The 26451-nt window shown below is 36.1% G+C and overlaps 3 protein-coding genes across 11 annotated transcripts; 1 reads left to right on the top strand and 2 right to left on the bottom strand.

Annotated features, from left to right (window-relative positions):
* Positions 1 to 267: 267 nt before the first annotated feature.
* LOC135645579 (FRIGIDA-like protein 3) lies at positions 268 to 6121 on the bottom strand. Of its 2 annotated transcripts, none has more exons than XM_065164111.1 (4): positions 6012 to 6121; positions 3339 to 4388; positions 2127 to 2296; positions 268 to 954 (listed from the first exon to the last, which is right to left on the bottom strand). In XM_065164111.1, exons 2-4 carry the CDS (start codon positions 4375 to 4377, stop codon positions 541 to 543), a joined length of 1623 nt encoding a protein of 540 aa, XP_065020183.1. In that variant the 5' UTR covers positions 4378 to 4388; positions 6012 to 6121; the 3' UTR covers positions 268 to 540. The 2 variants fall into 2 exon arrangements, with proteins under 2 accessions (XP_065020183.1, XP_065020184.1); XM_065164112.1 differs by having other exon boundaries at positions 3339 to 4410; positions 6012 to 6104.
* Positions 6122 to 6998: 877 nt separating this feature from the next.
* Positions 6999 to 16084, top strand: LOC103995981 (probable V-type proton ATPase subunit H). The gene is made up of 12 exons (XM_009416758.3): positions 6999 to 7062; positions 7228 to 7331; positions 10338 to 10463; positions 12399 to 12501; positions 12582 to 12654; positions 13117 to 13182; positions 13260 to 13377; positions 13638 to 13799; positions 14430 to 14555; positions 14651 to 14776; positions 15097 to 15276; positions 15607 to 16084. The coding sequence occupies exons 2-12, from the start codon at positions 7302 to 7304 to the stop codon at positions 15853 to 15855; spliced, it is 1359 nt and encodes a 452-aa protein (XP_009415033.2). The 5' UTR covers positions 6999 to 7062; positions 7228 to 7301; the 3' UTR covers positions 15856 to 16084.
* A 1029-nt stretch (positions 16085 to 17113) lies between these two features.
* On the bottom strand, positions 17114 to 25476 carry LOC135581132 (uncharacterized). 8 transcript variants are annotated; one of them, XM_065165478.1, is made up of 15 exons: positions 25329 to 25476; positions 25004 to 25210; positions 24569 to 24703; positions 24245 to 24495; positions 23861 to 24049; positions 23468 to 23560; positions 23309 to 23347; positions 21963 to 22052; positions 21773 to 21875; positions 21591 to 21671; positions 19474 to 19550; positions 19290 to 19370; positions 18033 to 18124; positions 17351 to 17477; positions 17114 to 17195 (listed from the first exon to the last, which is right to left on the bottom strand). In XM_065165478.1, the coding sequence occupies exons 2-14, from the start codon at positions 25110 to 25112 to the stop codon at positions 17354 to 17356; spliced, it is 1464 nt and encodes a 487-aa protein (XP_065021550.1). In that variant the 5' UTR covers positions 25113 to 25210; positions 25329 to 25476; the 3' UTR covers positions 17114 to 17195; positions 17351 to 17353. The 8 variants fall into 8 exon arrangements, 6 of the variants coding, with proteins under 6 accessions (XP_065021550.1, XP_065021549.1, XP_065021551.1 ...); XR_010498995.1 differs by lacking the exon at positions 18033 to 18124 and having other exon boundaries at positions 17289 to 17477; XR_010498996.1 differs by lacking the exon at positions 18033 to 18124.
* Positions 25477 to 26451: the final 975 nt, after the last annotated feature.

Here is a 26451-nt window from a genome sequence, read left to right as displayed (position 1 = left end):
CCCTGCCCTGCTCGGATCAGACATCGCCGATTTTATACCGACCAATATAATTTCTCTGTAATCAGCCAAAAGACTAATTTTATTTTGGTGCGTTATATGTTATATATACAAATGCCAGAACTGAGAGCAGCATCAAGCCTTGATGAAAAATCAACAATACAAATGCCAGCCAATGTTTAAATTTTGATGTGCATGTCCTATTCATGATTCCAGATAACCATAACTAAAATGCGACTCGATATTATCTATCATATATGCAACCAACCATCAGATCAATCTCCAGATCGGTATTACATGGAAGAAACAGAATTGTTTGAGAAATAGAAAACGAAATCAAACTGGACATTAGAAGAAATACATGTCTATCAGTCAAAAGGGGATAAACACACAGCTTCCACCATTCCCAGGTGGGCAAACACTTGTAGTAAACAGATTAAATCTTCTGGATATAAGCAGATTTAGTTGATTAACATGTAGACATACCCGATGGGTTAAGAGCTCAGTAATTAGCGGAGATTATGATCACTGTGGCCTTCTCCATTAGTGCAGATAGGCAGTCTGGTACTGGACCTGGTAGCCATTTCCGTAGTAAGTGGTATGAGTAGGGGAGATGGTGGTGTATGGAGCAGAATTCACCAGAGGAGGATGATGAGCTTCGGCTGCGTACACATACTGCCTATCGTAAGGATACAGATATCTCTCAGGGGGTGCATGGTAGAAGCTTTTGTCAGGCATGCTGGTGACACGAGGGGCGTAAAGGCTGCCACTGGCACGGGGTCTCTTGGATTGTGGCCTTGCAGCTTCAGCTGCCCTCCTCTTGTCAGCCTTTGCTTTCTCTAGCTGGAGGATTCGATTCTGAAGTGGATCGACAGGGTATTGATCTTCAAGTTTGTGCTCCTCGATGCACTTGATGACAGCTTTAAGGGCAGATAATTCACGTTCGTTCATTTCATTCTGAAATAGACACACAGCATTGATAAAAAGAACATACGAGTTGGACAATTAAAAATGCAGAAGCAGAGAAATGGCAAGTATTACAAGTTGTCAAATAAAGCATATAATTTTGCAATCTTTGTCGGATTGTAGGTCCAGCTGATCACGATACAATCAGGATGCAAGTTTCCCAGCTATGGTTTTTCAGTTTTAGTTAACTCTGGCTACACGAATGGTCAATGCTGTAATGTCTTAATATCAGCGGCATAGGATCGCCACGGTGACAAAGAAGAAAAGAAAAACTAAACGAAAAGATCAGTCTCGAATGGGGAAATGGAAATATATATTGCCATTAGTTTACAGGTCAAACAAACAAATCACTGTGGAGGCAATCCTGGAGGAATAATTAAAAGAGAAGCACTACATAATACACACATTAGTGCTAAAATTGACCTAAAAACTTACCACATAAAATTCTCAAGTTAATATTCATAGCTGATGGCATCTCAATGCAGCTAATGTCAATGTCGTGTCAGCAACGATTGCAAAGGACAAATATGTGCGCACAAATCTAAAAAAAGACATACCCAGTGCACGAGGCTCCCATATGAATTTGTCCAGAAACTAGAAATTACCGAGAAGAGCAGATTTGACTAGAAAGTAGAATTTACTGAGTTTGCATCGTCACAAACTTTTAAGTACATTGTATTCCTTTCACATGAATTTGCCAAACTAGCATAAGCGCCTAACTACACAAACAGATGGCAATTAACATCTAGAAAATTTAGACATGTAGGTAAGGCTAAAGAGCAGGCAGTGCTCTCAATTGAACAAAGTCAGAACTGTTTATAAATCCACCATGTTTGAGAATAGTTGGCCCAACAACTTAACAAATATCAGGTTTCCAAAATTTCTTTGGAGAAATACACTCCATAAATAAACAAATATATAATATGAATAGCAAGTTATAAACAACAATTAGTATCATATTAGCAACACAAATTTGACCCAATAATAAGCCAACTGTATATGTTTCTAAAATAACTTTGTTGCAACATTAGAATTAGAAGCTCCACCTAAAAGTACAAAAATAAAGTCCCTTCGTTCCAAAACTAGACTCGAAGACAGCTAATTAGCAGATGGCAACATAACTCGGTGAAATATAAAATTGTAACAGGCTGGTGAAGGAAGACCTGTGCACCAGGAGACATGCTTCCAGCTTTGACTTGTGATACCTTTTTCGCTTCCTTCAAATATGATTTAAGTAATGGCACTGGTGCAAACTGCTCAGTTAATTTGAAGGCATATGCGAGATTAACCACCTCAACTTGCCTTCCACTATTCAGTAGAACTTCGATCAAACCTAGGAATCAATTGACATGGAACAAAACATGTTTACCCATAAATGATCAAATTAAGTGCATCAGATCATTAATGTATTGATTTTTATTTAGGACTCTATAAACTTTAAGCATGCTACTTTTGGAAGGATGTGATAGAAGAGACTGAAAAGTAGCTAGCATGATAAGTATGTAACATGGCTCCTCAAAGGGTTTATGAAATTATATGTAGGACAATGAGATCAAGCTATTACAAAGGTTCATTTATCAACACCTGAAATTTGATAAGCAGTGTGGAATATACCATAAACAATTTCTAAATAGTGAATAATCAAACTAAAGTGAACCACAACCCTAGAAATTATGGCAGAGGTATTTTTGACAGAATAAAAACATACAAAATAAAGAACTCAGATATTTTTGTAAGAAAGAAAGTTCCCACTCAGATTAGAACCAAGCATGATTAAGATATAATACAAGTGATTTTAAACAGCTAATCTAGTCAAGTGACATCCTAATATGCCTGCTTCAGAACACAAAACTCGAGTAAAAAAAGGACAGCAAATAGCTTAAATCACAAATTTATCTCCTTATTGCAAATAGAATATAGTTAAATACTTGATTAAGAATAATAATAGAAAGTAAACAAACTACAAACTAATTTACTTTAAAGAATGATATAAAGGAAAGTGAAAAATTACAAACTGATTTACTTTAAATAATGGTAGCAAAAGCATGCAGCAAAAGTACCTACTCTGAAAGTAACGACTTATCGGCCAAATTTATGACTCGGACCGCAAAACTAGAATATTTCAAATTTGTGAAATCAATAAAATATACTTCATGTCCTTCAAATTTGTGAAATCAATAAAATCAAGGTAAAGCATAATTCTGAATCTTCATGTCCTTCATAAATATGGTAAATTTCTCACCATTAAAATGCATAATGATGTGAGGCATAAGGATAGTAAGCCCAAGACAGAAGTGTCATTTACAAGAATAAGAATCATCTGTCCTACAAACATGAATATACTTTAAATATGATCAAATTAACATATAACCAACCTGGCATTTTATGTGACAAACCAAGTGAGCGACACAACTCAACAGTTTGACGACGCCGTGTAACAGCTGGAATAAGTTTGCAGATTTCATCTTGATCAAACTCCGAAACAATATCAAAAGTAGCCAAAAGCTGAAGAAATGCATGTGCTTCCAATGAGTTTCCACTGCTGGCTTCAGTGTCAAGATGATCTAGTTTTGGCTTCCATTCTTTAGCTACCACCTTTGCTTTCTCTTTAGTATCTGGTGTAAGTATTTGCTCATCAGAAAGAGAATCTGGAACACCATTTGCCAACAGTTGTTCAAGAGATTCCATCAACATGAGACAAGTCCTTCGCAGGCCCAAAAGGCTTCCATCTTTTTTTCCATTTAATCCTAGAACCTCTCCAGCATAAAAGCCCTTCAAAGAATCCAAAACTAAGCTGAAAGGACTGGGTGCACTTCTTAATGCAACTGGTATTTCTTCACGTATAGAGCTCAAGTTTTTACGATTGTCTGAAATGAACTTGTGTAGACCTTCTGCATCCATTTCTTCACACAATTTAATCAGCTCCGAAGGAGGCTTGGTGCATGTGTTTTCATCTTCTATAGGACACACATATTCAGAGCCAGATTTGGCAGCTGTATCATCCAAGTTCTCTATTAAAATAGGATCAGCCATGCCATTGCTGACCCCTGCAGCAACGAGTTCTGGAGAAGAGGTCCTGTATTTGACAAACAAAGCAGATAGAACAGCATCTCTTTGTTCCTGCAATCGTTCCAGTGATGCAAGCTCCTTAGACACGACAGCAGCCTCCTGCTTCTCCAACATCTCTTGGGCTTCTGTGACCTTTGTAACGTATTTCTTTTCCTGATCTTCCAACTCATCAAACCTTTTCTTCAGAGATTTCTCAAGTCCATGAAAATGTTCTTCAAGTTCTTTCCATTTCAAGTTCAAGGATATGGCACTATGACTCTCAAGTTCAGAAAATGCCTGTTGCAATTGTTGCAACTTTGAAGTTGTAGAATCAATAAGTGTGACGACTGACCGTGTATCTGCCATAGAATAAATCCCTGCCAACAGAGAAAACAGATGCTAGTGCATCAAATAGTAAAATCACAAAAGTAAACTCCACATATATATACACACACACACACACATATACATGTACATATATATATATATACACATATATATACACACACACACACACACACACACACACACACACACACACACACACACACACACACACACACATACACTCATGTTGCCACCTGAAAAGTGAACAAACAGTACATGATAATTGCAGAGAGCTCACCAGTAGATGTATTTCTAAGAGTTGCTCTTTACCATGTGAAATCTAGTATCTATTGGAATAAATGATAATTGCAGACTATTTCTCTACTCATTTTACTTTGTAAAACCTGGTTTCTAATTCTATATGAATAGAAAATCATATTAGAACGATAGCACGGCATTCAATTCAGCACCTGTAGACCTGCTAGGCTTAGCCAGTGAATTGTATCATCTCTGTATATGCTTTTTCTTTTATGAGCTCTAAAATATATGATTGCACAAAATCAAAAGTCATAGGAATCTTTAACAACAGTATCTTATACTTGGATTATTCAAAGAATGTTGGGTGAAAGCTTTCCATCACTTCATCTTGTTACATGGGTTGTGATTAGTTGCAGACATGCTATTGGCCAATGGAAACTTTTTAAGCACTTGGGCCCTGATCAGGAACCAGATTTATGGCAATCATAAAACCTACAAACCACAGAGTTCCTAGTTGCGTATGGAAGCATTTTCAAAATAATTTAAATGGATCAATAGAGAACCAAAATACCCACAGACTTAACCAGAATGAATGTACAAAAACTACCAAGAGATAATGGAAAAGGACGACAAGAGCATGAGGACACAGAAGTTCCTATACTAAGCACCAAAAAAGAAGAACTAAAAGGAGAATTAGTTCAGTATACTTCCAGAAAACATAGAATCCCATTATTAGTGGAATCCCATTATTCACCAATATACTTCCAGAAGACAGAGAATCCAGATGCAATTACTTCCTAAATTGATTACATTCTATAAATACACTTACAACACCTTACCCTAAACTAGCTCCAAGGCCAAGACGAAGAAAACCAAGCAATCATAATGGGTTGAAACTTGAAACAATTCAGACATCAGAACCACATTTCTATACTGACTAGTGTAACAATAACACTTGCTTGCAACGCCAAGCTATACTCACTTGTAAATTTCTCCCAGAAAAAAATGCTCCCATTTTAGACTTAGTACTTAATCCAACCCTCCTAAAACTTATACGGTCAAAACTAGCCTCCAATCTGCCCTCCCAATATCAAGGCCCGCACCATCATCAAATCAAACAATGTAGAGCAAAAGGCCCACCAACAGCCTATCAAAAGGGGTTTCACCTTCAGCTCATAACCAAACCCTAGAAACGATACAAGAGAGGAACCACGACTCCCGGCCTCACTAAACCGACTTCAACAGAACAAAGCAACAAAGAACAGAGTCCACTAAAATCCATCAATCTGTTCCCCGAGAAACCTGCTTTCTGCATCAAATCCACCGAAATCCGTACCGAATCGGGGATCCAACCACGAACAAACTGAGAGCGAGAAATCCCTGTTGAAGACGAAGGATTCAGAAAGAAAACTCACAGGAATTCGCAAGCACGAGATCAGGCGATCACAGAAGGAAGCGGCGAACGGGATTGGGAACGGATGCCATCCATCCAAATGACCAGTAAAAGAAAAGAGAGAGAGAGAGGAAAGCGGTTAGTTGCTTCCACCTCTATATAGCGGAGGCTTTATTAAAGCGCGGGTACACGTTGTAATCTCGACTGTCCATTTCCGAATCGACGGACCAGATAACTGTAAATTTCAGCCGTTGGATGATGATCGGAACACTTTTGCTGTTGGGTTCGTGGGTGTGGCAATGATGGCGTCTCATACATAGCTCTGCGGTCCAGTCATCATATGGACACGTGGCAGACTTAGAGTTCTCATGATCCGCAATGCTCTTCGATGCACACGTAGGTGAAATTAGCTGACGTAGATAAAAAAAGATAATCTATTAAAATATTAAAATATTTATACAAAATAAGATAATTCTATCTAGAGAATATTTATATGTAGAAAGATATCTTTGGTAGGTCAAATCGTTATATTTTTTGTTTTTCTTTTTAATTTATTACACGTGGCAGTCCTTATCTTGCCTTGAGACTGGTGATTATTTTATATTGTCTTTATATTGGGAAAATGATAATAATTTTAATAATTATATTTAAATTTAACATATATGTATATATATATATATATATATATATATATATATATATATATATATATATATATATATCCCTTTGGACACGTTATAAAGGATTTCTTTTAAGTTTGTTGCACCGCTTCTCTTTCTCGTCTTCATCCCGTCCCGTTCACGTTTACCTATGCTTCCACCTGCATTGTGAATGGATAAAAAGAGGGAATACGGTGGGACCCATTATAGGGCTGTGCCGCGCGGCTAGGTAGAGTTATTTGTGATGGAGTGTGGAGATCCGGAGTCAGTTATTGAACCGGATCCAGCTGGACCAGACCCGGATCGAGCAAACCGGACACGGTTGCCCGTTTCCATCCGTGAAGCACCCCCTGTCGCGTTGCGTTCGCGATCAATGATAGCAGCAGCGCATTGACGACAGACGGAGTGGTGCGGGTGAGGTCTCTCCTCCCAGCTCGTTTCTGTAGTCAACCGATTCGTAGATGAATCTTCGTATTTCCTGAAAGATTTCCTCATCTCCTGGAATTCGGATCGGCAGTTTCGATTAGGTTTCAAGATTTCTCTCGTCTATAACATTACGAACATTTTTGGGTTCTCCAGATCCGTGGTTACTGATTTGGTGGGGTTGAGGCGACGAAAGCGATCCTCTCTCGTGGTAGAAGGCCTCGTTCCCGATGGATCGCGCGGATGTCACGACAGAAGAGGTTGGTCATCTGAGATCCGACTATGTGCTTATCGGTTGGGAAATGGTTTTCGAGCGTTCCTACATCTTGTTTGAATGCATGTGTGCGTGTTAATTTAGGTTATTTGTTGATAATGTTGAGAACACGATGGTGAATACGGACTTATTTTGATGATTTTTTTTGGGGTCTAGGATGTGATCACCACTTATCGAAAAAATAAAATAATAAAATAATATTCTGTATCTTAATATTCAAAATAGTGTCAAATTATTATTTCTTGCTCTTAGCCTTTTATGAATATCTTCTTTTTAAATTTCTTGATTTATTTTTTTTTTCTAAATTGACTATTTATCCAAATTGACTCACTTTGTGTACCTAATGAATTTATTGATCTATTTTGGACACTTTATTACACCTTATAAATTGACATTATTTTTTGGATATCATGTTGCTTAATTGTCTAATATCATGATCCATGAAATAGTAGGTCGTACGACCAATAAGCCACTAATTTCATTGAGCCTGACCAATGGTTTAGAATGTTTAAGCCCAAGTTGATTGTGGTAGGCTCTTCTAGCTCTTATAAGTCCCTTTAAGTCTTCTCACACTTCTGATGTGGAAATGAACCAGGGACTTATAATTTTTCGTATTTAATGGGCTTAACATCTTCATCAAGATCTGACACAACCTTTAAACCTTAGCATGGTGCATGTGAGGCCTAGCCCAGTGGTGACTCCACATGGTGACATGCCCTCTAGCCTCATCTATGGGTAGTACTTTCTTACACAAGTCTCTCCTATACCCAATACTAGGTCAACTCTGATAAGAAACACATTAACTTGTTGAGCCTTTGAACGACATAAGTTCAGGTTAAAGAAAGTAGACATATTCAATCATTATAAGTTCATTGAATTCTTCTCTCATTTCTATTGTGGGACTAATTTAGGTATTGCAATTTTCAAAGGAGTGCAACACGAGAACTTCCAAGGGTCCTAGTACTACTCTCGCCCAAGCGCACTTGACTTTGGATTTTTGATGAGATTTTGTGCAGTAGTGCTGGTATGATTGAACATCTAATATGATTTGGAAAGTGTTCACAACTAAAGGTGTTATGCTATATAGAATGCGTGACAAATTGAGTACCAGATTTGTTGGATCATCAGAGATTTTAGAAAAATTGAAAATATAGATTACAAACTTATTTTACCACCCATCCTGGTTGGAGTTTATAATATCTTTCTTATGTATATATGTCGAGATAATATATTCCAGATTTTGATTGTGTAATTGAACTGACACTACTATAGTTGGAGAAAGATATATTGTAAGGAAAAACTTATTTATATTGTGGAAAGAAGAGCAAAATTAAGATGTTGAATCCATTTTAAGGGCAATCGAGTGATTTTAGTGAAAGAAAAGTTACTTCAAAATTGGAAGATGTCATGAATGAAAATTTCTTAATTATTTTCTAATTTAGGTTTGTCAAGTCTAGAGGATTAAACTTTTCTGGGGGGGAAAATGTAATGTCATAATTTCCTAGACCTAATTGTAATTATATTGTACAAAAATAATTAATATGAAAAAAAATACCTTAAGGTTTCTTTTAGCTCTCTATATCTATCGAGTTATAATGATGCCATTCGAGAAAAAGAATTCATCCATTGGAGTCTTTGAGTTGGAAAGGAGATTTCTTTGAATTCGAAAGGAGATTTTGTTCTACGAATGAAAATAGAATATCAAGATCGTACTAAGGAAGATTGAGTTTAGGTAATAATTATAATTTTTATAATTTTCGTCAATCATCGAAACCTATGGGGTTGTAGAGAATGTAAATCTTGATCCCGATTTATTGTTTAGCTTAATCTTTAACAAATAGATTTATTCATGGATAAAAAAGATTTTAAAAAAGAAAAAAATTGATCATTTGTCATGGCTTGCCACAGGATTGATAGCAATCCGTGAAGAGCTAACTTTAAGAAAAAATAGGCAACAGCAAGTCATGGTGGGAAAGAACAAACGGAGAGAAGAATTTGAAGCGGTGTTTCCTCTTCACTTTTTCCTTTCCACCATCACTTGCTATGGCTTATGATTTATTTTCTTTTTCAAGGTTACCCTCTTCATGAATTATTGTCAGTCATCTGGTTATTCATTAATCAATCCATTCTCTAATGATAGTATCATTGCAGATTAAACTAAATTATAAAAAGATCAACATTCATATTCTCTATGACCCTATAGATTTCAATGATTGATGAAAAAACTCTAAAAACTATAATCCTTACCTAAACTTGATATTTCCGGTACATCTTTTGGTATCATTTCCGGAGCAAATCTTCTTCCTGAATCGAAGACTCTGCACGGACAGATTCCTCTTCTTGAACGGCATCATGATGACTCGTGAGAGGTACAAAAGGTTAAAAAGAAATTCTATGGCCGTTTTTCATATTAATCCTTTTCATATTTTATAATTACAATTAGATCCTAGAAATTATGGGATATTGCATAGTCTGTGCCAACCAGTGTGCTGTGGAAATGGGAAACCAGAAAATAGGTATCTGATCAGAAAAATGATGTCCAACAAAGAGGCATGCACGCATACAAACCTATTTAATGTGTGCATGCAAATCCAGATTCATGACAAAAGACAACTCATAAAAGATGAAACTATTTCCAAAAAAGATGAAACTATAAATTTCTTACCTTCTCCGGTGGATGACTCTCAAGACCTTTTACTTATTTTCATTATGTGGGAGTTAGAAATCTTCTCTAAAGAATCCAACTTTAACTATTCTGAGTTGAATTTTTATTAAACCTTTTGTTTGCTTGTAAATTTTAACTTATTTCATGTGTTTATGTGGTAACTTCAAAAGGTAGTTGCTATATTCTATTTCCTACTGGTTTTTGCTGGTTTGAAAAAGTAAGTGGACTTTATTAGGTCTCTGCTGGCATTTCCATAGAGCAGTAGTGTTGGTTATGCTTGTTGAAGAAACCTGGTTATCACTTTAATTCAATCTTATGTTTTTGAAGGTTCTCAAGAGGGACATACCATGGGAAACTTACATGTCAGCAAAGCTTATTACAGAAACACATCTTCAGCTACTAAGGCGCTATGACAAAAAATCTGCAAGCCAAAGAGCTGCTTTGCTTGATGAAGTAAGTATTATGTTTAATGGTATCAATCAATAGGTATTTGGTGTTAAGGTATGTTGTTTTGGTTTCAGTTATAACCGTTCTAGTGTTCTAGGTGCATATTTCTCATGCTGTGTGTTAAGTTTGGTCATCCTTTTGCTTCTTTTGTATTGACTTCAGATGTTGTTTAGCATGTCTGGATGTTGGAGTAAAACATACTTAACTTGTGTTGGACACAATTTATATATTTTGAGTTCCATAAACTTTTATTATTCTCTTCTTATAGATGTCAGTGATCATTCAGTTTGGTTTCGGATCATGTTGGAGTCCTAGTTGAAGTGTATTGACTTAAACAATGTACACTATAAATAATGTTTGATCACCTGCCTGCTTTGTCTCTTTGTTATGATGTTTAACAAAATGTTGATATTAGCTTGGGCTAGGCACTCAAGTTATCGCTAGAAAGTAAATAAACCTTGGAAGGCCTAGTATTCACTCATTTGGACCAAGATATGTTTGTGGATTTGATTTTTTTTTTCATATAAATAAATGATATATTGATATATGAATGTAGTATAATATTTGTGATTTTGCATGTAAGAACATATATTGATTAATTGATATACACAAATAATTTTGCTTTATTGATAATAGTAATTTCTTTAAAGATGCAAAGGATTAGCTTATTTTGAAATGTAGCTCGTACCATGCAATATGTACTGATCCATGTCAAAACCAGTACACAGGCTGCTTGGTTTTATGTGAAGAAACTTAACTGACCAACCCAAATGATGCGTGAAATTTGCTTTCAGCCATACATTACTTTATAGTCATACATTACTTTATCATAGAACATTAACTAATCATTTGTGTTTACAAACCACAATGTTTCTCACAAGTGTTCTCTAATGGTATCTTTCATCCTATAATAATGATGCATATTATACTGCTACTCCTATTGAGATCTTATGAAATTAAATCAGAAAATGAAGTAATTTTCTAATAAGATTATTGTTTGGGCTATCACTTGGTTGCTTAGACTATGGATTAGGCTATTTCCATCCACATAGGGTAACTTATTTATGCCTGGAAGCTATAACAATTCCAATTTAGATATTGATTAAAATTTTCAGACATCTATCAATTTTTTGGAATTTTGATGAGAAATTACTCCATTTCTGAGCATTTATTCTAGGAAATAAGTATCTAGTCTGTTATAAAAGGACAAAGTGGCCTTATCTAGCTGCCAAAACCTCTCGGTAACAAGTGCATGAATCAGTTTAGACTTCTGATGTTCCTAAATATAGCATGCTTATTCCTTCAATTTTATTTTACAAAACTATTATATATATCTTGTATAATGGTGTTCAACCATACTCAAATCCTCATTCTACACCTATTATCTAACATACAAGTTGCCAATTCAACATCTACACTGTTCACCCACAGTGATGTAACATTTGGATACGTAGGACGAATATTTGCTTGACTATATATATACTTTAGCAGTATATTTAAGCTAACGGTTGCAAATCCATTGTTGTTAGATCATGTTTAATATTTTTCTTCTTTGAAACAGGATACATATTTTATTGACTTTATTGTTTAACGAGTTAGGTTGTCTTCCCATTATTTGTTTAGTGTAATTTTAGATAGCATCAAGGCTCTTCAAATAAAATTAGATACCAAGATTGTGTTTGCTTTCCTTGGGTTTTCAGTAGTTCCAAGTATACATATGACACAGAGTGAGTTAACAAACATAAGCATAGACCAAGACCATGTTTCACTGAATTTATCTTTAGAATTTGTTAAATGACTTGATAATGTGCATTGGTTCTTTTATGTTCTATACTTCTATCCCATATGAATTCTGAGTGGTATTGGAATTTGGAAAAGCTATCTTAGTTGCATGAATAAGTTCAATCTACACTACTCATTTTAAGTTGATGAATTTAACAGGATGGACCAGCTTTTGTACAGGTCTTCATGAACATATTGAGTGACGTTTCCAAGGAAGAAACGGTGGAATATGTGCTTGCTCTCATTGATGAAATGCTGGCAGGTACAAAACAGTGCAGCAATCAGATAAAAGTTTGCTCTTTCATGTAGAGATCTCGATGAAATTCTTTTTATTCTTTGCAGCAAATCTAAAGCAGGCTAGACTTTTTCATGATAATTCATTATCAAGCGAAGACACTTATCAACCTTTTTTAAGTTAAGTACAGTTTATCTTATATTCTCCAAATTCTTGTTAAGAATAACCATGACTAAATGCATCTCTGAGGTTGACATTTGGAACTAGTTGACCTACTTCTATTATCTTGTCAAATAAGCCTTAATAGACCTCAGTTAATTATTTATATCTTTTTGTTTAGAAAGATTTCCCACATTTTTTACTAATCACATTCAGAGTGGGATCTTATTGTCATTGTGTTTCTTTTTAAGTCACTAAATGACTTGTTAAAGACTTGAAAGACCTTTGATTAGTCCTTCCCTTGAAAATTAATTACTTTCAGGGTCCAAAATTTAAATTTCATTTTGAGTTATCCTTTTATCTTCTGGATGAATGATCTTACACTTTTACTATAGAATCCGTTATTTTGAGTATTGCAATTATTTTGCATTGGTAATTGTATAGATCTTAAGTGATTTACACATCCCACTTCCAATATTTCAGATGGCTCCAGGAAGGAAATTTGTTCATACAAGACAAGAGCAGTAAAATATTGACTCTGATAGTGAGGTACTCAGAATTTTCAGATGTTGCAAATACTGTTTTAAATATTAATCAATGGAGCATTTAACTAAATATGCTTGCAGTGCTCATCCTAAAGTTCAAGATGGTCTTGTTCCAAATGGAGAATCCTCACATTCAAAAAGCAAGATCTCAAAGACTGATATGGTTCTAAATGGACTACTTGACTGGCTGTGTTCTCAGGTTAAAGCTTCTATGTACTTCATGCAGTTCTACAACACAGTTCTTCTGTATTATTTCTTCTTGGAACCCCCTTTCGCCAAACCACCATAAAACCCACCACCATTACCACAAAAAAGGTTTAAATGGCTAAGTAACATTTGTATTTATTCTATATGCTTTACATTATTGTGTTATGTTTAGAACTTGGGAGAAATGACATTCAATGCATTTTGTTCTTCTTTACAATGAAGTATTACTCAAAGATGTATTTTCTTTTTTAGCTGAAGACTCCATCTCATCCTAATCGCTCTGTGCCTATGGCTATAAATTGCCTAGCCATTTTGCTAAGAGAACCCTGGGTTAGGGTTTCATTTATTCAATCAGATGGTGTCAAATTAATAATTCCTTTGATATCACCAGCTTCAAGCCAGCAGTCCATCCAGGTAAAATGATATTCATGATGCCTTCCAGATTGGATGGGCACATCTGATTCTTTTTTTTCCCAAAATCATGTCAGATCTTGTTGACCAATTATTTCTTGCCTTTCTTTTGTTGTGTAGATCTTGTAAATAATAAGCTTAATCGTACATATTCCATTTTCTGCACTTTAAGTTCTTTATGCATACGTCCTTTTAATAATTTTCTATGCAAAAGTGGTATTATGGGTGTAATAGAAGTGAGAGCTAAAAGATGCCAACGTATGTCTTAAAGGATCTTGATGTCATAGCACTCAGAGTGGTACTTGGGAAATTAGCTACTCAGAATCCAACAATAGGCTGTACAGTTTTCATTTGTATGAATTGAATGAAGGAATATGTTTTATAGATTTTCTCTTTCCATCGCTACGTGAACATATGTGCATTGTCCACTATGATTAAGTTTGACATGAAATTGCATATTAATTTTGATAGGGAAGTGCATTAGATCATTTATCTAGTATAATGAACTGCTTCTGAAGCATCCGCTATGATTAAGCTTGACATGAAATTGCACATTAATTTTGATAGGGAAGTGCATTAGATAATTTATCTAGTATGATATACTGTTTCTGAAGCTGGTATTCATTCATGCAGCTTCTTTATGAAACTTGCCTTTGTATTTGGCTCTTGTCCTATTATGATGCAGCAGTTGATTACCTGGCCACCACTAGGGTCTTGCCAAGGCTAGTTGAGGTTGTAAAAGGTTCAACAAAAGAAAAGGTTGGATTCTCTAACAATTTCTTTCTGGCCCAATTGTTTAGACTTTGTGATGATCATATCAAATCTTAAATGTCTCTTTTTTTTTTTTTTTGTAGGTTGTGAGGGTAATTATGTTAACATTGCTCAATCTGTTACCAAAGGCAGCATGTGGGGCCCAAATGATTGATCTTGGACTGCCACAAATTGTCCAGTCTCTAAAAGCTCAGGCCTGGAGTGATGAGGTTAAGTTTCAATTGCCGTCCATGCTATTTATGATGCATATCCATGTTAAAATCATGATTACATAAGTAATTGAAATTTAGATGCTAGAGGGTGGATCTCAGAATCACAATAAAGTTGCTCTTTGTGACATGGGTGACAAATTCAGAATACAAAAGTAGCCTTTCTACTTGAGAGGGATAAGGCTGCACATGTTGACCCTCTCTTCGTATCATGCATTGGTTGAAGAGTGATGGTTATAAATGACATTATTCTGCATCTTTCTAGTCCTTTGATCATATGTTTATTTTGTTGCTTTTTACCATCTTTTCATTCTTTGTAGGATTTGTTGGGTGCACTAAATCAGTTAGAAGATGGGCTTAAGGAACACATCAAAACTCTGAGTTCCTTTGATAAATATAAGCAGGAAGTTCTTCAGGGTCATCTTGACTGGTATCCTATGCACAAGGATCCAGGATTCTGGCGTGAAAATATTACAAATTTTGAAGAAAATGACTTCCAGGTATGTCATGCTACTATTTAACTTCACATCAAGATGCATATCAAAGGACTCTTGGCCTTCGATTGCACAATAACACTTAATGCATGGGATTTTCATGGTTGGTCTGCCACCTCAAGTTAGAACAGCACAGAATTCAGGAATCATTTCTAAATAAACAAAGTGCCTTTTTCATTTTCTTCTTATGCAGAGTAATGTACCATTTTATCTAATTGAGTAAAAGAATCATTTTATGTTTTTCAGCCATCTATCATGTTTAACGCTGAGCAAGCAGACCCACAAAGACACCTGATTGGTTCTTCTAACTCTAAAAATCTTTTCTTATTTTTGCAGATTTTGCGTGTCCTCATCACGATCCTCGACACTTCCTGCGACCCAACCGCACTTTCTGTTGCGTGCTATGACTTGTCTCAGTTTATCCAGTACCACCCTGCTGGAAGAATCATGGTGGCAGACCTGAAGGCCAAGGACCGGGTGATGAAACTCATGAATCACGAGAATGCTGAGGTGACGCGGCACGCCCTTCTGTGCATCCAAAGGCTTTTCCTGGGTGCCAAATACGCTAGCCTTTTGCAGTCTTGATCACTCTTCATGACCATCTCAAGTTTGAACCATGGCTTGCAACCGCAAATGCCTAGCAGACAGTGAGTTTTGTTGTTTGTTCGTAAAATCCGTTATTATTTTTTGCTGCATGTAATAAATTCTACTCTTTCGTTTCAAATGCTCTTTTAAGCATATTCGATACTCGATTTGCCCAAGTTGGGCACATTTTTATGGGACTGAAATAATTTGCTGTGTGTGGTTGAGTTCATTTGTCACTCTTGTTGCTTGAAGGATGTCTTCTCTCTTTGTTTGGTCGGCCTCACAGCATGCATCTCCACTTGAATCTGCAGAAAATTTAGGTCTAATTTTCTGCCTATCAATGGGATTAGATTCGAATACAGAATAAAGGTATGTAGATCAGATCTGGCTTACTTTAATGCATAATTGAACCCATGTTTCAGCTTCTAATATTTTAGATTTCAAAGGAATATGAGCTTATTGGGATTGCCATAGTTCAAGTGTTATCTAACTTGTAACTATCAAATCTCTTGTCGACCTTCACAATTTGACATCTCTAGCGTCTAAATAAAGATCAAAGAAAAGAGTGTAATTACAGAAAAATTACGGATTGCTAAAATATGCAGAGAAGAAGGAAAAAAGACATAGATTCTTCATTGGCTTTAACATGTGAGGCTTCTTTCCAAAGTAAACCAGTAGTGGGGAAGATTCAGCACATCTCTAGCTATATAAATCACAAACGCATGAACGCAACTAAAATCCAAAAGACTCAGATCCAAGATTGCTAGATCTTTGATCTGCACCACGCATATAATTACCCTCCTTTGTTACTACTTACATGATCCAAATTGAAGTTGGGGAAATAATATCTCTATTCAAATATCGTATCAACAACAGTCTCAGCTCATTAGGTCTGCTATATTTACAATGAGCTTCTTCTGCCTGTCCAGAGTGGAACTTCTTCACTAATTGAGGAAGAGACCTCAGCTGCTCAAATTGGAGGATAACAACTACTAGCACAACAATGAAACTATATAGAAAAATATGGACTACCACTATCATGTTGGCGCCGAGCAAGAATGATTTAATACAGCCACGAGATGATCCATCGACTTGGATGAAAACTCTATGATTTTAACATGGCAGCTAACTTACTCAAAAAACTTGTACAAGCATTTTGGAGTGCGGTACAGACTAAGATATGGCATAACTTGAGCAAATCCAGCCCATTTGAGGTAGGCAGCACATAGCTAATTCAAATATCACAAAAGATGGTCAATACCACAGTAAAAGGATCTGTACTAGCAATGCTTGCAGCATTTGGTTGCAGTTCTTCAGCCAGCGAAAACATGGTCTCCTCCCTAATAACATGTACAGATGAACAAAACAAAATTAACCCATTCATGGGTGTTAATTCAGGTACAATAATGGAGATGGAGAACAGAGTAAATTACATCTGTGTTTCTTTGTTCTTTGAATTTGCAATAACAGGAGTTTGTCGACAGGAACTGTATACCCGTCAGTCTGCATCCAGTTCTGCACCAAACTGCTCCAGCCTTGACATCTCGGCATCAATATCACGAATAAGAGCATGGTTGACAGAACCATCGTCCTCGCTCGCATGTATCTGTCTTCCACCAAACCTGTAAACCAAGTTCATCATGCAGGGAAAGTGCTTTAGAACAGGGAAAGTTCATTAGAACGATACCACCATTGAATAGTTGCAGAGTAAATAGAAATAGTGTAAAAAACATGCAAAGTTTACTGCCACTGCTAGAGTGAAGAATTACATAATTCTTTGTAAAATTCTACCAGTTAAAAAGAATTTGCTTTAAGAAGAAAACAATAACAATACTGAAATCAAAGTTCCCAAGAATTAGCTTTGCTAATTTAGTTATTTAAATCATCATCTAAAGACTAGAATGCAAAAGTTTTCTTTCAGTCTTATGATGCTTATTTTGATCCCCATAGTTGCTTGTGGTAAACTCCCAAGATTCTCTACGTAACCACATATCAGAATGCAAAGATGGCACCAAAAATCATTTGGATATGCTCCCATGTTGCACTTAATTACGTGATCCTGTGAATGCTTGAAATCAAAGGGTACATGTAAAAATGATTCAGAGATGTTCTTATGTTCGAACTCAATGAGGTGTTCTGCAAATGCTTGAAATCAACGGAGAGCTCAGGCAACAAACCATCTTCCATTCATCAGCTCGATGCACTTTGTAGCATCTTTCCGATCCTTAAATTTCACTAAAATCACACCTTGTGGATGACTTTCACAAACCTGTATGCCAATTTGTAACGAGCAACATAAGTACCACTGACAAATAACTATACAAAATATGAAATAAGCAAATTATCTCAAAAGTCTTTACCTAAATACAGTCCAAATTCCAAAATACTAGCTAATGGTGGTGATAATACTGACATGTTGATCCTCTGATTCCTCATTGCTAATGGCTATTGTGGATATGAAATTCCTGTAATTATAGTTTCTATAACAACTCCTGTAATCCACTAGGGACAGGAATATGCTGGGAGTAACCTTCAGTCGGTTGGTATAGCTCATGGGGATGGTTTGTGGAAGAATATGGATGGGAGTATAGATTTTGTAATTAGCGGTGATACGGCTAATTGTGTACTTTATGGATGCAGGGACTTAGAAAACAGAGATCGTCCTACACTGTGAAGCTGTTGTGCTCAGAGATAGATTGAAAACAGATTTGGAAGACAGCATTCATTGAATACATATTGAGACTGACTCAATGATGTACTGGCAGTTGTTGATGAAGAAAATTAGTCCACCTTGGGCCATTTGAATGTGATCATGGACCTTTGCATTTTGTTAACCTGTTTTGAAGGATGTAGAATTTCTCGTGTGTTTAGAGAGGGTAATAGGGCCACAAAGTGGCTTGCCACTTTGTTAAGAGTTAGTAGATGCAATCAGATATAGAAAGGGGAATGGCCTTCCAGCATACTGTCAGTTTTGAACTCAAATGTAAGAAAAGATTTTTTATACCCATTTTAACTAACTAATATCAGTTTGCTTTTCTGGAAAAGAAAATACAGTCTGAAAAATAATTTGCAGCACCCAAGCAAAATAGTCGGCTCCGTCTTCATCTTGAGAGGTTCTTAGTTTGAGCATATGTGAGTCACTGCCCATATAGTTTACCAGGTGTGTTTCTGGGCAGGGCACCCCCTCCCCATTATGCTCGCAAGATATAGAGCAACAGGCATCATAAATGAATTTGTGTACCGAGTGCTGCTGTTGCAGCATCTGCAAACATTATGTAAATTGGACTTCGGTCGAAAATAATAATATTTTGATGTTAAATGCCTTTTAACAGCATGAAAATAATAATAACAACAGCAATGTAACAAAGTCAAATCAGTCATAATCTGCCAAATTGACTTGTAGCCTAGTGGCAAATGACAACCACATTGCATACCTTAACTGAATCAATTGGGCCCAGTTTCACACATTCCTCTCTAACATCTTGCTCTAGTTCTGGCAGAAGACTCTCATCAGCCTGCTTAGAACCATAGACCACAATATAATATGTATTACTAGCGTAGATCAACCCAGTTCACAAAATCACAAATACAAATATATACAAGGCACCAACGGCTTACCCTTAACTCAGCGGGTGTGAACATGTTGCGCAAAACAACAGTAGCCAGAATTGTCACCTTTGCATCATCATGTCCACCTAGAAGAAGAAATCAGTGATGCTATACAACAATTAGTTTCACAAGGTTATTAAGATCTACTAAAAGTTGCTAAGAGATAAAGCAGATGATTCTGAGAAACGACAGAATAAAAGGTTGAAATTTCTTCAACAATATTGTTAGGGTTAATAATTATATATGGAAGTCAAAAAGAAGGAAAATATCATACAGTAGGTAGCATATTGGCAGAATATACCAAACTCATAAAAATGGTCATCTGTCAGAAGTAATATTAACCGAGGAGGAAAAAAGGTTAGTATGGTCCTAGTGCTAAAACTTCTTTTTCAGGACAACTAGGCCATGACTTGCAACATTGATGACAGGAGCGGTGGGGGAAAGATGATGAACGTTCTTTTTATCTAATTCTGTTATGATGATTAGACAATATGTACAGTGAGTAATGACACAATTCAGAATATATAACAGAATGTCCACTGCAAAAACATGTAAAGACTGCCAGCCGGTATCATAATTAATTCTATTCTCCATTTGGACACTTTGGTCAGTGTCTTTTGTTGTCATTTAATGTATAGCTAATTGTTCACCAAATCATATCTGACAAACTGACAGTATAAAATTAATACAACTCTAGTGATATAAGAACAAGAAAAATGAACACTTTAATTTCATATGATGGACCATTCTACTAGAGACAGGAACCTTGAACCTTGTCAAATTATAAATTTATTCAAAAAGATTATTAAGACATGAAGCTTTAGAGAAAATTTCTTATCAGTGTCTAATGAAAATAGAACATTTTATATATCACATATTTAGATATTATTCTCTCATATGTCTCAGTAGAGTGATTTTCCTCGTAAGTTCATACCAAAATGAATTAGATTCTTCTAATCATACAATTTATAAGATGTGACATTGGTACAAAAGAATAACTGTATATATGCAATAATCATTGAGCTTCTAATCATCATTATGGAACCATTTTCATCAGGGGAAAGAAAGATTATAAGCAATGAGTGAATAGACAGTATTCTACTTTGGGACTATGTATCAGTTTAGCTATTTCTTTCACCTCAGATAAGTATATATGATTCTCTGAATCAAGAACTTACCTCCTGACAACAATATATTAAGAAATTTTAAGTCTTAAGGAATTTTGGCCCAGTCTGGGGAAGGAGACAATAAATAGAAAAGGTTATTTGCAATCATGAACCTCCCTTAACCGCTAAGCCAAAGGTTTTGCCTATCAGGAATCTGGTGCCTTCCATTAGCATTGTCGACATCAATGGACCCCTCCAGTTGCTACCTACAAGGACTCTAGTTTGCTGGGTTAGGAGGCTTTGCTGTGAGCTCTTGCTACGTACCAAATACCCAACACTTGATGTCTGTGGCCACCAGTGTCAATTGCTCTAAACAAGTTGTGAACCCTTGAGACAACCAGCCATTGGTTGACAATGTGGTAGATGGTGGTGGTTTAGGAATAGAGTTTAATTAATCATGCCTTTGGAGAGAAAAATTATTACCTTTTGAGTTTTGGATTTATTGTCTAAACCTAATCAATCTAAGGTGCTAACTCCACCCTAAAATTAGTGACTCGTGCATGATATGAAGAATTTTTCTTTCGGTTTGTGGTTGTGAATCTTAACTTATTTTCTTTCTTTTATATTTATTCTTCTTTTTATTCTATAATCTCTACACCATAACCGTATTTTTTCTATATGTTTAACAACTGCAAAAAAATCAGAAGTTTTCAACCTTCAAATCCCAAGCCAAATTGACATTAAACGACTAGAATATAAGGTCATTCAAGTAAAACCTCTGGAGAATTAAAGTACACTAATTTCTACTGTATATGCCCCACCGTGCAAACATGATAACTTGAAGACATAAAAGTAGTACTGAGGAAGTCATGAATCTTACACTACTACCATAGATACTAAAGAATATGATAAGTGCTAAGTACACAAATCATTAGAAATGGTTTTCACTTTGACTCAATGAAAAAAACAATTCATCTTGGTCATAGAACACAAACAACTCAATACAAGGTCAGAGATTACCCCATCCAAGAATCTTGTCTTCAACTCTCTTTAATTTCTTTTTCTTTTTCTTGTCTGTTTGCTTTGCTACAAATACTTCTCCTGTAAAAAATGACTCAGTAAAATGATTATTTTTGTGTGGTGTGAACAAACTTTCAATAAATATTGAACAAAGCATAACTCAACATAATTTTTCAATAAACCTTTTTGCTCAAACTTAGCTTGGCTTACAGACATAACTGTCTTCCCACCAGGACGGAGAGGTGTTCCATCCAAAATTTGTATTGCTAAGGCAACAGATGGTTCCTACATTTCAAACATGAAATAGTGTTTTAATTCCAAGTTTCCTACTATGTATCAGTCATCGAAATGGGAAGCACATTACTAATTTACCTTCAAGTATGACACAAGTGCATCCCCTTTTATTCTACCTGTTTCTTTGTCCGTATAGATCTTTACACGAGGCTTTTTAGTTTCAGGATCCTGTAAATGACAATTCACTAGCTTATAAAGTGTGCCAATAGGATGATCAAGACATGTAATATCATGAAACTATTAGGATATGACAAAGACATGATCATGAAGGCTGCCAGTGTATACAACATCTAAAGCTGCTTCAGATTGAAGATAAATTGTAACAATGACAAGCCCTAAAATCTCAATCCGGTGCTATTACTAATGGACCACGAGACAGGTATGTAGTTGGCATAAATCAATGTACTAATCAACACTCAGTACAAATCAATACTACGTGGACCAAAGAGAATAAAGAAGAGGGGGAAAGAGGAGACGGAGGAAGATTAGGGTTCAAAGGCAAAGAAGAGGAGGAGAAGGAATCGGCAGCAGCAATGACACAGAAGGGAGGAGGAAGAGGCAAAGGAGAGAGTGTGCATAAGAGTGAAAGAAAGAAAGAAAGTGAAAGTAGAGCATCATAGGTGAGAGAAGAATTATCACAGCTGTCAAAAAATTGAAAATTTGATAACAATTTCAGACCCGAAGGATTGCTGCCTCGTTTGCTGCCCAAATACTTGTTCCCAACAGTAAAAACCGGAAGGTGCACTCGATAAGGTAACCGTACCAAAAGGTAAGCCCCATATGAAATGAAACATGGCAAAAATCGATGGTCCATGTACTGGTTCATGGTTAGACCAATAAATACTGACCTGTACTGACCGTTAAGCCAGATATTGTAAACCATGAACAACGGGAAATAAATCATATGCAATTTGGCAAATTTTTATGGGCTCATAAAGCATACGATACTAGTTCAGGAAGTGGTAATTAAATAAGGGTTAAATAATGAACTGACATCATCAAACTCGTATCTTTTTAAACACTTTACAGGCAGAATAGACCACCAAGTTACTTCTGGAAACAAATTGAGAGATATAGAATCAGCACCAACGAAGATGTTCATCTGCAAATAAAGATGATAACTTTCTATGATGTGTAAAGAGTTTCTACTTTCTACTAATATGTTACAATTAAACTTGACAAATACTGTAGACAAGTTGTCTTGAACATGTATTTATCCTATTCTCTATCAGTAAATTTCTGATTCACATTAAGTCTGCAAAGACAAGTACAAACAAACAGGGTGGCAAAACACTCTAGTACGATCCGTATTCCATACATGCCACAGATCTAGCAACTAGTAGGTAGCAGATATAAGGCACAAATTTAATAAGATAAAAAATTCCAACAAAAGAGCAAAAAAAAAAAAGACATTTATATTTAACCTCCTTTATGAGCCCGCATTTTGAGAATACTTCCACAATCTGCAAGATATTTTAAAAGCCAATGTCATGCCTGAGAAAGAGTCCATCTAAAAAGTTATAAGAAAACCAATCCTGGTAATAGATGAACACAGAGGTTCAATTCTTTCAGCTTGGACTTACTTCAGCAACAGTAATATCATCAGGCAATCCTGTCACATAAACATGAGTATTCACTTTTAGATCAAACCAACTCTCTGGAGGTTTATTAGCTTCCTGCAAAAGATCCAGCCCAGAAGTATCATAACTTTTACGCAAGCATATCTTCAACTAGACTTAGAGTACACAGATAATAAGTAAATAAAGCAAACTATTTACTAGCTATACAACATGAACTCTTCTAACTTGCTGTCCAGGTAAGTGATAGATAAAACATAGCACATTCTGATAAGCAATGGGCAAGATAGTTGATGAACTGCAGGTTCGAACACTCAGTTCAGTATGTAGAAATGAAAGAAATTAACTGTAGAAGAAATAGAAACTACACAAATGAAACAAAGAAGAATTGGAAGTAACCTTCTTTTCAGTTGGCTTATCAGGCAACTTCCTCTTCGTCTCGGGTTTTGACTCCATGCTCTTGGTGGAGGAATCTTTTGCTTCAGAGACTGAGGGCTCCGGAACCTCTGGTGCAAGATATACTTCCTCCTCTTGTGCAAAGGTCATGTCTTCTACTCCATACCCACTTTTTTCACTTAATAAGTTATCCTTGGTGAAAAGATATGGAACAACCATGAATTAATGGAGATGAGAAGTAGGAATCAATTGGTTTAGAAAGACAATGGCACAAATGCAAGAGTAACTCATATAAGTGTTACCAAAATGCAGACAACAAGATGAGAAAATCAAACATGTATATCAAAAACTTACAACATGACGAAACTGTAGAGTTCAAGCACTTACTTGAGGAACCCATTTCCTAAGAGCCCGATCCCACTTATATGTGGATCCATCATCATCAGTAAATTCTTCCTCCCCATCAGGTGGAGTCGTGGGCTGATCATCAGCGCCTAAACCTGCTCCTTCCTGTAGACCCTCTCCCCCTTCAGCAAGGACACTCATCGTAGTGCCATTTTTCAAAGCCTCAGCCGCTGCCTCAGCCTCTTGAACCTCTTTCTGCCATTTTGTAAAGTCATCATCTTCATCTGGCAGATCTGCAAACAGAATAAGAAAGTGAGATACAGAATCTACAGCACATTGAAGTGAATAATTAGATATCTTGTTCACCTGCAGTAGAACCATCAAGTTTCTTGATGGGCATCCCCGCATATAACTCCCGTATTGAGGATAGTGGCGCCCACTCACTCCTCCCCTCAGACCACAGAACGGTGTTTTCTGAGATATATCCATTTGCAAAATGTTCTGCCACAGTAGATCGTTCAACATGTCAAGCACTTCATAATCCAGAATTCCAATAAAAAATTTGGCAGTTTTCTGTCATAAAACGTATATTTGTAAGACGTGATGCACATTTCCAAACAAATTCACAAAATAAAAGAAGCTCTCAATTGAGCAGAGGGCTTTTTTTTATTTCTTTCTTTCTTTCTTTTATTTATCCGAATTGCCTCTGATTCAACTGGTCGATATGAGTCCTTTTTGCGTCTGCGGTTCCTAATGACTTCAATCCACAACAAAAGAAGCAAACGACGTCAAAGGAATCACCTTGCAACTCCGACAGCGCATAAGGGCCGACATGTTCTTGATTCTCCCCGAGGATATACCAGCCGACTTCCGTGGCTACGGCGTAGCTGGCATCACTGCTGCTTTCCATGACTAGAAATATTCACCGATCAAGAACAAAAGGAAAATAAGAGCCTCGAGTCCCCACAATGCGTCAATTTCAAGAAAGTTCACTTCTTCCTATATTTTCTAGAGGGGATGCAGAAAGACGATCACAAAGTGAGAATATGATAGCAGAAATCATTCAAATCGAGAAGAACTATTCAAATGACATAGAGAGTGGAAGAAAAGATGGGAAAGGGAGTACCGATCGAGAGCGCTCTCAGGGCGCGGCGCGGCGGAGGAAGAACGGCGAAACCCTTCTTGAGTGCTCGAAAGACGGGCGAAATGGAGGGGGGAAATCGGGAGAAGTCTGTGGAAATCGCGCAATCATGAGGGTACTTTGGTAAACTCGGTGTTCTCCTAAACGTGCGTCGCACGTGAAACTACCCGAGCAACCTTAAATCCCTAACCCAAGATGGGCTATCCGACAGTTGCATTAAGATTCGAAAACTAGGGATCAATTAGCTAATCATGATCGTGTGCAAGCATTTTATATATATATATATATATATATATATATATATATATGTGGCAGGAAATGTGAATGTTGCAAGGCTACAAGGAAGGTCATGCAAATCACATTATACAATATGATTGATTAAAGTTGTTTGACTTGTTGTTATAAGTCAACTCCATCCACTCCCTTTGTTTACATTATGCTTCATGTTTTCATTGCATTAATATTAATTATATAAGGAGGATCTGAAAATTTATTTAAATTCATAAATCAATTTCCAAGTGGTCTTAACTCAACTAAGGATATGATTTATTTTATGAAGCTAAATAACGATAACAAATATATAAAATTCATCCAAAATGGTTGACTATTACGATTAAATTATAAATCAAATCATCTTTCAAACCATTAATTATATCATTTCAACCATCGATTGTCCTTTATTGCAACATGTAAGAGAAGAAAATAATGTTATATTCATCACTGTCTCATCCCTTTTATCATCTGTTTTCGCTATATTATAAGAATTATCTTTCTATAAAATTGCCCATGTACCGGCTCTATTGATGTTTGTAGTGATGATAGGTTTAAGCATCTGAAACATCGAGCAGAAGGAACAAAATGTATGAACAAGTAATAGAAAAAAATATATATTAGTTAATTAGATTGAGAATTGCATTTGATGTCCTTAGAACATATAAAACCAGCTCGAGTAACTCGAGAAAATGCCAAAACCGAAGAAGTTAATTTGCTCTTTTCTTGATCACCAAAATCACTTTTTTATTTATATGATCATAACGTTTAGAGCTTAAAAACAATCATGGATCAAATCATACAATATATGAAGGTTCATTTGGTCGATAAAAACATA

Source organism: Musa acuminata, chromosome BXJ3-8 (assembly GCF_036884655.1).
Source record: "Musa acuminata AAA Group cultivar baxijiao chromosome BXJ3-8, Cavendish_Baxijiao_AAA, whole genome shotgun sequence".
NCBI classification, from domain to species: Eukaryota; Viridiplantae; Streptophyta; class Magnoliopsida; order Zingiberales; family Musaceae; genus Musa; species Musa acuminata.
This window is presented reverse-complemented; position numbering and strand designations above follow the sequence as displayed.

Excerpts from the sequence above, each read along its gene's own strand:
- LOC135645579 (XM_065164111.1), bottom strand. The coding sequence starts at position 4,377 with ATGGCAGATACACGGTCAGTCGTCACACTTATTGATTCTACAACTTCA. Across the intron at positions 2,297-3,338 it reads TTTGTCACATAAAATGCCAG|GTTTGATCGAAGTTCTACTG; the intron begins GTTGGTTATATG and ends ATTGATTCCTAG. Across the intron at positions 955-2,126 it reads GCATGTCTCCTGGTGCACAG|AATGAAATGAACGAACGTGA; the intron begins GTCTTCCTTCAC and ends TGTCTATTTCAG.
- LOC103995981 (XM_009416758.3), top strand. The coding sequence starts at position 7,302 with ATGGATCGCGCGGATGTCACGACAGAAGAG. Across the intron at positions 10,464-12,398 it reads GAGCTGCTTTGCTTGATGAA|GATGGACCAGCTTTTGTACA; the intron begins GTAAGTATTATG and ends TGAATTTAACAG. Across the intron at positions 13,378-13,637 it reads TTGACTGGCTGTGTTCTCAG|CTGAAGACTCCATCTCATCC; the intron begins GTTAAAGCTTCT and ends TTTCTTTTTTAG.
- LOC135581132 (XM_065165476.1), bottom strand. The coding sequence starts at position 25,112 with ATGGAAAGCAGCAGTGATGCCAGCTACGCCGTAGCCACGGAAGTCGGC. Across the intron at positions 24,496-24,568 it reads ACTTGATGGTTCTACTGCAG|ATCTGCCAGATGAAGATGAT; the intron begins GTGAACAAGATA and ends TTCTGTTTGCAG. Across the intron at positions 21,876-21,962 it reads CACTTGTGTCATACTTGAAG|GAACCATCTGTTGCCTTAGC; the intron begins GTAAATTAGTAA and ends TTTGAAATGTAG.